Genomic DNA, 10,247 nt, shown 5'->3' on the forward strand with positions numbered 1-10,247 from the left:
ACAGGACCATTGCCAGCCTCTCCAGCGACCAATATGACTCACTTTTGGCCCACATCTTTGCTGCACACTTTAATCTCCATCCAGACCCCCCTGTGACCGGGATGGGCAGCTGATTGGCTGCCGTCAGCCTGATCACCAGGCCCCACTCTGGCCACGTCACTTTGGGAAAATAACATCTAAAATACGCTTCTGGCATGGTGGTCACTTGTGATCCAGTATCGATCAAGCAGCGGACAGCTCGCCCATTCACCTCAGCCCAGACAGGAGGACTCATAGAAACTAAACTTATGGGACTACCCTGTCTCCTCCTTGAACTCTCAGGCTCCGGGTGGCATCCCCCAGCCATGGAGCCCACTAGTTTAATAGCTGCCTTAGGTAGGGACTGCCCCATCTCGCACACCCTTGGGCATAGTGTCTGGGATTACCATACTTGAAGCAAGTCGGATTCCATTCTATGTGGGATTGTCCCATTCCCTGGCAATATTCAATGAGCAAGCGGGACTTGTAGTCACTCAAGTCTCTGTGCATAGTTTGAGCTACAGTGGGAGCTCTTCTGAGGCTGGACCACTCTTCCCGCATTTCCCTTATTTCCTTCCGGTTCTCTCAGGCCCATTCTGGTTTAGCCATGGGCAAGGTGGGTGCCTCATTGCTCCTAACCAACCTTGCCAAGGCTGCTGTCTCCTGTTGTCTCGTGCGTGCTTCCACCCCAATTTTTAAGAAGGTCATACGCAGTTTGGCATGCAGGTGCTTCTGCAAGGCTTGGTAAAGCGTCCCTGAGGCCCGATACAAACTGATCCCTCAATATCACATCAGGAGGTCCCAGTCCTATTGCCCCCACATCATCCTGTTTGGCGATATGAGCGTGTACCTCTTGCAGCTCATTAACGTATTGAGTCACTGACTCCCCCTCTCACTGACACGGCGAGACAATTGCAGCCGCAATTCCCTGACATTGGTAGGATCCCCATGCATCTCTTCCAAAATCAGGAACACCTTGCTCAGAGTGTCCCGGTCATGAAGGGGGGCGAAACATCTAGCCTGCTTGTCCAGGGCCATCACAGCAATCTCTGCTTGCATAGTAGGGGCCATAAGATCCATCCTCAAAATGCTTATAACCAGCTCAGTCCAGTCCCACAGTATTAAATTAGTCCTCGTGAATTTTGGGAGATTGCTGAGAATGGCCCCCAGTGGCAAGCTGGACCTCGGGGCACTCTAGACCGATTGGTCTGCTGCCTCTGCATTCGTAGACTGCATCCTGCTGACTACACCAAATGTAAGCAGGTACAGGGATGTAGTAATGTGGGGAATGCAGAGCAAGGGTTAACAACAATGCAGTTTACTTTATAACAATAATGAACTCCTGGCAGGGAGGCAACAGGTGATTAACAAAAGAATTTTGGTATAACACAACAGTCTTGTTATTAAACTCCACTTGTTGTGACTTCTCTTTTCCTCCATTGCATGCAGTCTGATGAGAGTTGTAATACCAGCTACGGCTGGCACGGCGTCTTCAGGTGTAACCCGCCAACACACGATCTAGCTCCTGGTGGCAACGGACGGTCACCAGTTTTGTCCATTGAGCCCCTAGATGCAGCACGCTTGTCAGCAAGGGGGAATAGACTTCACGGTCGTGCACCTAGCACTCGCTTCTCGATGTGAGCACCGCACTCTGTCTTCCAGAGCACCTGAAGCTCTGCGCGCTCACTTATTCTGCGGGACCCTCACGTAACCTCTACCAGGTCTCAGCTCCACTCTCTCTCCCCACAGAGCACGGCACACACCTGCTTCCTCTCCCTGCTCTTTTCCCACGCTTCCTGCTCTCTCCTGGGTCTCGCCACGCCCCCTCTCACCAGGTCATGGGTCCTGTCGGGTTCCCCATTCTTTCCCCCTGGCAATACTGGATGCAGCCCTGACAGTTCCAGACCTGGCTTTGCGCAGGTACCCGCTGTCCGGTCTTCCTCCTTACACTATCAAAACTAAATGAAAATATATCAATAATCATCTCAAAAATTTGTATTATTGTTAAACCACCACTAATCATGATTGGATTTTGAAAGTGCAATAATGTGCCTGACTAAAATAAAGGTGTACTTGTTATTACTGACAATTGATGGCACTATATGACTACCAATAAACAACTTGTTTTCTGATCGGTAGTTTGTAATTGCCTGTTCACTTAGGCAGGCCATACTTGATCCATATGGAATGATATGTAATAAATTGTTCAGTGTGCACAGGTTCTTGGCACTGCAAGTCCTGTTTACACAGGACAATGAGCAGCCAAGAATGATGATCATTTTTGCAGCTTACGAGATAATTTTACCCAATGAACACAAGTTTTTCTTGGTCACCTTGAAATCAGCGATGTGTTTAGACTACATGGATATTGTAAAATAATGCTTCTTAGGAACTCTCATTCATGATAATCCTGCAGTGTAAGTGGACCTTAAGTCTCATCTTCTTTGCTTATGTAAACTGTTTTAGGGGTCCTGAGACCTTTGTATAATAAGATTACTCACAAAAATCTTATTGTAATTTATGTAATTAACATGATTAATGAAGACTTTAACAACAATAATAATAATAATATTTATTTGTTACCCAGGTTTTAATGCAGATTACTCATGACTAAATCAACAATGCCACTGCCATAAAGTCTTGTAATGGAAGATTAAACTCAATGTGATCATTCACTGAAGACTAACTTCTTGCGTGGAATTCTAAAGCACAAGCACTGGACACAGGAGCTTTATCACCTTAATTTGGACTTTTCTCTATGTATAGTGAAAGATTTTAGTGATATATTTCATTGTAAGTATTTTTTGTCCTTTTGAACCATAAAATAATTCACATACCAATCATCACCAATAGTCCTCCATCCTAATATTGTGCAGTCACCCTTGTTTCTCCAAAACAGCTTTAATTCATTGTTAAATAGAAGACGTCCACAACACCACTGAAGGTGTTCTCTGGTATCTAGCATTAACACTTAGCAGCACATCTTTCAATTCCTGGAATTTATGAGGTGGGACATTCATGTATCAGAGCATCCCACATATGCTGTTAGATTAAAATCTGGGACTTAATTTTGAGCTGTTTGGAAGTTCTATAATGCCACATAAAAGCATACAGAACCTCTCTACAAGCATGAAAACATAAAATGGTACAGTAGTTAGTAGCGATGAGCAGATAAGGTAAAATTTGAATTTACCAGATGCAGCATATTTTCCTGGGAACTGTAATTTGTATCAAAGTTATTCTCTGTGAATTGAATGTTACTTACTATGCTCTGGGTTTTCTGAAGATTCCAGAGCATAATAAACATATGTCAAAAAAAAAAAATTAAAGTTCTTATACTCATCTTAACGTTCAACTCTCCCATCCCAGCGCTTGTCACCACCCCCCATCTCAACATCATCACATCTTCTTATCATTTCCGTCAGCGCTGAAATTCCAGGCCACTGGGCTGGAACTTCCAGATTTGATGTGGCCAAGGTAGCACATACGCTATTTACAGTAATGTGCTGCTGATAATAATGAGTTATAGGCCTACATATACCGCGTAATTGCTGGCATGTGTAAGCCGATGAGTGCTCATTTGCTGATTGTTGGCTAATTTGAATTCATTTTTTGTAAATGAAAAGAATCATTAAGTTTCGGTTTACACTAACCAATGATGACTGTCCATCAGCTACATGTTTGTCAACTGGCAAAAGCCTATCTAGACAGGCTGACATCACTTTCCATAGACACAGAATGATTGGTAATCATTCTGTGGGCATAGTCTCACATTGTTATCGGACACCTGTCCTGTTAATACCAGACAATATGCTGCCAAGATCGATATTTTTAAGCAAACTTAAAATCACTTCACCTGACGAAGAAGCATTTTGCTTGTTTCTCAGATGATAGCAGCCTGCTTTCATAAGGACACTCATTCATAGTAATCATCATATCTGAATGGATTATAAGAAGTACTATAATTAGCAGATAGAAATTAAGACCCTTGTTATAGATTTTGCATTGGGATGTAGGTGGTAAAAAATAATCTTGCTAATCTTTTTTCATATGTTTGATTTTTGTCTTTTAAGTACCGTAATCTAAACATTTTATGTTTAACTATTTTTACTACCTTAGTCTAACATAAATCAATGATTTTTTTTTCAGGATAAAATGTTAAGCCATCTGTCTAATGCATGCTTCATATTGGGGATAATGTCCTTTTTCCTTGGATTCTCAAATGCAATGGTAACCAACAAGACCATTCCATGTTCCATTACAGAACAGAACAACAGTGTTGTCTTTGACTGCAGTGCACGTAGTCTGAAAACAGTGCCATCTCCTAGTGACTATGCATCATTTTCTGTTGAATTTTTATTGAAACAAAACCTAATACAGACCATAGATAAATCATCTTTTCAACAATGGCAGAATCTTACAATAATAGACATGAGCTTCAATCACTATCCAAAGTCAAGACTTGACAATCCAAATATCTGCAAAAGAGGCCTTGAAATAAGGGAGGGGACATTTTCCAACCTGACAAAACTGGAGAAGTTAATCATAGACCATAATTACTTGTGCGAAATTCCCCCTGGATTGCCAGACAGTATAACAATCTTGAGTTTTCAGTATAATAGCATTTTCTCAGTCAACAGGACAAGTTTCTCCAGCATCAAGTATCTGAGAAAACTATTTTTGGGACATAACTGCTATTATGGTAATAAGTGTACTGGTGCATTGGAGATTAAAAATGGATCATTTTTGGACTTGACAGAACTGAATGTGCTTAATCTGTCATTTAATAATTTAACCACTGTGCCACCAGATTTGCCTTCATCTCTGAAGCAACTTTACTTAAGCAATAATAGGATAAAAGTAATTAACAAAGATGACTTTAAAAATCTAGTTAACTTGGAAATTCTTTTTCTGAGTGGGAACTGCCCACGATGTTATAATGCTGCATATCCATGTGAACCATGCCCCGGAAAATCTTCTATTGAAATACATGAGCTTGCTTTTCAACATCTTGCAAACCTTAGTATGCTTCATTTAGGTAGCACATCTCTGAGCTCCATTCCAAAAGCATGGTTTCAGAACACAACCAAGTTGAAAGTCTTAGACCTTGCGTTAAATTACTTAGTGACTGAAATTTCAACAGGGCAATTCTTTAGTTATTTACCTTCTTTAGAAATACTTGACTTATCCTTTAATTACAACTTCAGATCTTATCCAAATAATATTAACATTTCTGAGAACTTTTCAAAATTAGTATCTCTTAGAGAATTGTATATAAGAGGTTATGTATTTAAAGATATTACTGCTAAGAACATTGCCCCACTCACACAGCTAAAAAACTTGATCATCCTAGACTTTGGAGTGAATTTCATTAGGAATGTTTATTTTAAAGTATTTACGAAGCTCTCCAATCTATCAATCATTTATTTATCTGAGAATCGAATATCTCCGTTTTCTGAAACCAGTAACAGAAGCAATGTCCAGGAGAAATTTTCCAATAGTCTGTCCAAACCAATACAGTCACAATTGTCTCTTAGTTTAGGATATGACACCAGAATTTCTCCAGAATTTCTTACTCCATTATATAGACTTGTTAAACCCCAGTGTAGTGAATATGGTAAAGCATTAGATTTAAGCTTAAATAGCATTTTCTTCATTGACCCGGAAGAATTTAATTCATTTTCAGATATTGCTTGTTTAAATTTGTCTTCCAATGGAATTGGCCAGGATTTAAATGGAACAGAATTTATTTATTTTCCAAACCTAGCATATTTAGATTTGTCATACAATAAGCTAGATTTTGCTTCCTACAATGCTTTTAAAGAACTAGAACAGTTGGAAGTCTTGGATGTGAGTTACAACAGGCACTATTTTATTGTAGAAGGTGTAACTCATCATCTGAATTTCATTGAAAATCTTCACAAGCTTACAATTCTAAACTTAAGCTGGAATGAGATCTCTACTTTGACTGAGGGTGAAATTAAAAGCAATTCTTTGAAAGAATTGAGGTTTGCAGGAAATCGCTTGGATGTCTTATGGAAACAGGGAGATTTACGCTACTTGGATATTTTTAAGCAATTTACCAATCTATCATTGCTTGACATTTCTTACAATAGACTTCGGGTAATGCCTAATGACGCCCTTCTAAGCCTACCTACAAACCTTTCAGAGCTGTATTTACACCATAATGGCTTAGAGTTTTTTCCTTGGAAGAAATTGAGGTATTTTAATAACTTGAAGTTTCTTGACCTAAGTTACAATAAGCTAACAATGATAATGGGACATTTAAATAATTATACAAATTCCTTACAAATGCTTATAATCAATCACAACTCAATCCAAACTCTAGCAGAAAGCTTTCTTGTCAAAGCGATAAGTCTTACTCATCTCGATTTGGGTTTCAATCTTATTCAGTCCATTAATAAGTCAATATTTTTGTCTGGAAATGATAATTATCTGAAGGTTTTAAATCTGAAAGGCAACCCGTTTGATTGTACTTGTGAAATAATTGACCTTGTGCAGTGGATCATTAAAAATAACGTCACCATCCCACGGCTGGCCACTGATGTTACTTGTGCCACACCTAATAACTGGAAGAAAAGGGGAATAGTATATTTTGACATGCATACCTGTAATCTGGACTTGCTAGAAATGCTACTCTTTTTAATGTCATCACTGTTAATTATTCCAATAACTACATTACCAATTATGAAACATTTGTTTTATTGGGATGTGTGGCATATATTCCTCTGGTGCAAGGCAAGGCTCAAACTTTCCAAAGTCTGCTCTCCAGAAAACGTGTATGATGCTTTCATCACATATGATGAGACTGATTCAGCTGTTACTGACTGGGTTTATAATGAATTATGTGAAGAGATTGAGGAGAAGGGAAGCAAGAACATACTTCTCTGCCTAGAAGAAAGAGACTGGGAGCCAGGAAAGGCCGTCATTGACAACATTGCTCAAAGTATTAACCAAAGTAAAAAGACAATATTTGTTCTCACAAAAAAATATGTAAGAAGTGGAAAGTTCCGGACAGCTTTTTATTTGGCCATGCAAAAGCTGATGGATGAGAATATGGATGTAATTATCCTTGTGCTTTTACAGCCTGTTCTACAAAACTCTCAGTACCTGAGACTCAGAAAGAAAATCTGTAAGAGTTCCATCTTGGAATGGCCCAAAAATCCTAAAGCAAAACCTTTATTTTGGCAAAAAATGAAAAGTGTATTATTGACAGAAAACTATACCAGATACAATAATATGTATACTGAATATATTGCTATGTAAGCTTTAAATATCAATAAAATGTGCTATGTTGGAGTATGAAATGTCCTGGCCATATGAAATATCAGCTGATATTGGAGGAGACAGACCTGCACTGAACAACTGAAAGACAGAAATGGTTATTTTAGTGAAAGAATGCTCTTAATTTAACCAAATCTATTGATTTCCTTTTCAAATACTAATTTAATGAGACACTATTAATATTTTTGTATATGTTTGCTGTTAAGCCTGATAATATTGGATGGTTTTTAAAATAAGTACATTATTGTAAGTGTTGTTCTTTTTGTTTTACATGCTTCTACCATTACAAACTTCCTCAAACAGCAAAACTTACTGTATATAAGCTTTGCATGTCAGGTTGAGATTCATGTTCACCCGCTGGTCGAATAAAACCTCAAGTGTGGAAGCAGCAACACTAACATACTTCCTTATAGCCTTGCATCTTCTCCTTTCTTTATGTACTGTAATTTGTAAGTGTATGTACTGTAGACATAGCTCTATCTCAAAATATCCTGTTTAAATGACTTCCTTACTTGTTTGCTATGAAACATTATTTCTTTGTTCTTTTTAGAAATGTATAACCTGATAATCTTTTGTAATGGACATCACTATGGAAAACTATGGGACAATAATATAAATAAACTACTAGTGGTTAAATTACAGTGACTGAACAGTTTATATGATCTGTACTTTCTGTAAATTTTCATTGTTGGGCAGGAGAACACACTGTTTATCAGGCAACTGATACAGTCTGCAGGCCTTTTCAAAGCCCCTCAAAAATGTGTCCAGATCCACATCCTTGTACATGACAGGAAACTGCTCAGGATTGGGTTAAAAAGGTGTGAATATTATTAGACTCACAGTTCAGTGGGGTAGATTGCTCTTTCTAGAGTTGGGCTAATGCCTGCTGGTGGTCTAGCTCGGTTTGGACCTTTTGCTCTGCTCTCTCAACTTGACACTCACTAAACTCACACTCTGCGTTCTGGGTATTGTTAAATAAGCCTCAACCACCCCTCACGATCATCTGCGCTGAATTGCAGTAAGGCCATCTGCAGATGCGGGTTCATGATACACTAGTTGCTGCTGTGGCTTGCATCCATAGTTGGGACCCCTGTAGCAATCAGCATTGTCCAGGCCTCGGCTCACCCCCCCTTCATCAGGGCTCGGGTGAAGGGCTTGCACTGAGTGAGATTGCAACAGTTCCATCATCATTTGCTGCCTGTTTTTGCCAGTGGGGTCAATCTGCTTCATCCTACAGATGGCAGCAAGAACCTCTTTGGTCTGCTGTTTGTTCCAGGCCTCCCCAACTGCACCCATAGTTGCCAAACAATAAATACTACAGAAAAACAAGTGTGGGAGGGGTGTAACTGCTACATGTTTAGTAATGTCCCAGGTATTATTACTTACTGAGTTCAATCCTCAGATGTCTGCACAGAATCATTGCAGGGAACGTGCAAGTTTTTAGTGATCGCAATGATTGCTCAACCAAATCACTATGCTCTATAGTCACACCACTGTCACCATTTTGTCAAGGGAACAGCACTGCACTCTTGTAATCATCGGGATAATAGGAAATTGACCAACAAATTGAAGGATGAAGTGATGGTTGCTTTCACTACTAGGCCAATTATTGGGAAACCCACAGTGACTGTACACTAAATACACCACTGATTCCAACACATGGAATATATATTCCCTGGTACAGTCACTACCAGCTTCACAATAACCCAAGAAAACTACTAGCTACCACCACCAATCGCTTTACAGTCCAATTGGACACAATTACAGAGAGCATATGGCTTTGGGGATGTGGTTTCTTGAGCAAGAGGATCAAAGCTATTAAGTTTAATATGTTTAATCCTAAAATTATAAGAAAAGACTGACCATCACTTCCTAAACAGAAAACAGGTCTATACAGGTGCTTACAAAGAGTAGCCTTCTTCACATATAACCAACAAATAAATTAGTACTTTGTAGCACTATAGCATGCAAACATGAAATACCATATTTCTTGGACTGTAAGACGCACTTTTTTCTTCCAAAATTGTGGAGGAAAATGAGGGGTGCGTCTTATAGTCTGGATGTACCGGCTCTGGCTGTGGTGTGGAGGTAGGGGAGTGGCATCGGCGGAGGCTGGTGTGGCATCACAGGAGGCTGGAGCTAACTCTTGCTCCCGCTGCTAAATAGAAATAAATATTCACTGTATTGCACGCCCATGGAGGGCAATGAATATTCATTTATTTTTAATAATAGTATCTTGGTATGATTGGCTCCCAACCCCGATCCTGGTATGCATGGCTCCATACTTAGAATTGGCCCCCACCCCCATCATGGTATGCATGACCCCATCAGAAAACATTTACAAGTATAAAGCAGTTGCCTGCACCAGAGCAGGATGCTGTGAGGGAGCGCAGGAAGGCAAGTGTAATGGCTTGCTTTTTAATGTTTTCTGATGTTGCCATGCATACCAGGATGGGACCAATTATCAGGATGGGGCCATGCATACCAGAATAGGGTTGGAGCCATGCATACCAGGATGAGACGGGGGCCATACATACCAGGATAAGGATGGGGGCCATGCATACTAGTATGAGATGGCGGCCCTGCATACCAGGATAGGGATGGGGAAATGCATACTAGGACAAGATGAGGGTCCTGCATACTGGATAGGGATGGGGTCATGCATACTAGGATGAGATGGGGGGGCCCTGCATACTAGGATGGGGATGAAGCCATGCATACTAGGACGAGATGGGGGCCTTGAATACCAGGATAGGGATGGGGCCATGCATACTAGGATGAGATGGGGGCCCTGCATATCAGGTTAGGGATGGGGCATGCATACTAGGATGAGATGGGGGACTCCTGCTGACGTCACTGAGGCTGCAGGGAGTCCCCGTAATTTAATACAACGAATTAACCCCTTAAATTAACCCCTACAAGTC

The 10,247-nt window shown here is 40.3% G+C and overlaps 1 protein-coding gene across 1 annotated transcript in view; it reads left to right on the forward strand.

Annotated features, from left to right (window-relative positions):
* The window catches only part of LOC141098402 (toll-like receptor 8), an 84,556-nt gene extending 76,594 nt beyond the window's left edge, over positions 1-7,962 (forward strand). The window contains exons 2-3 of the mRNA XM_073586159.1: positions 2,606-2,811; positions 4,168-7,962. Coding sequence (XP_073442260.1) covers positions 4,174-7,305 — 3,132 coding nt within the window. The 5' untranslated portion in view covers positions 2,606-2,811; positions 4,168-4,173 and the 3' untranslated portion in view covers positions 7,306-7,962. The remainder of the gene's footprint in view (positions 1-2,605; positions 2,812-4,167) is intronic.
* The last annotated feature ends 2,285 nt before the right edge of the window (positions 7,963-10,247 follow it).

This window comes from Dendrobates tinctorius, unplaced genomic scaffold (assembly GCF_039654945.1).
Source record: "Dendrobates tinctorius isolate UK_male_01 unplaced genomic scaffold, ASM3965494v1 ptg000091l, whole genome shotgun sequence".
In the NCBI taxonomy this organism is placed as follows: Eukaryota; Metazoa; Chordata; class Amphibia; order Anura; family Dendrobatidae; genus Dendrobates; species Dendrobates tinctorius.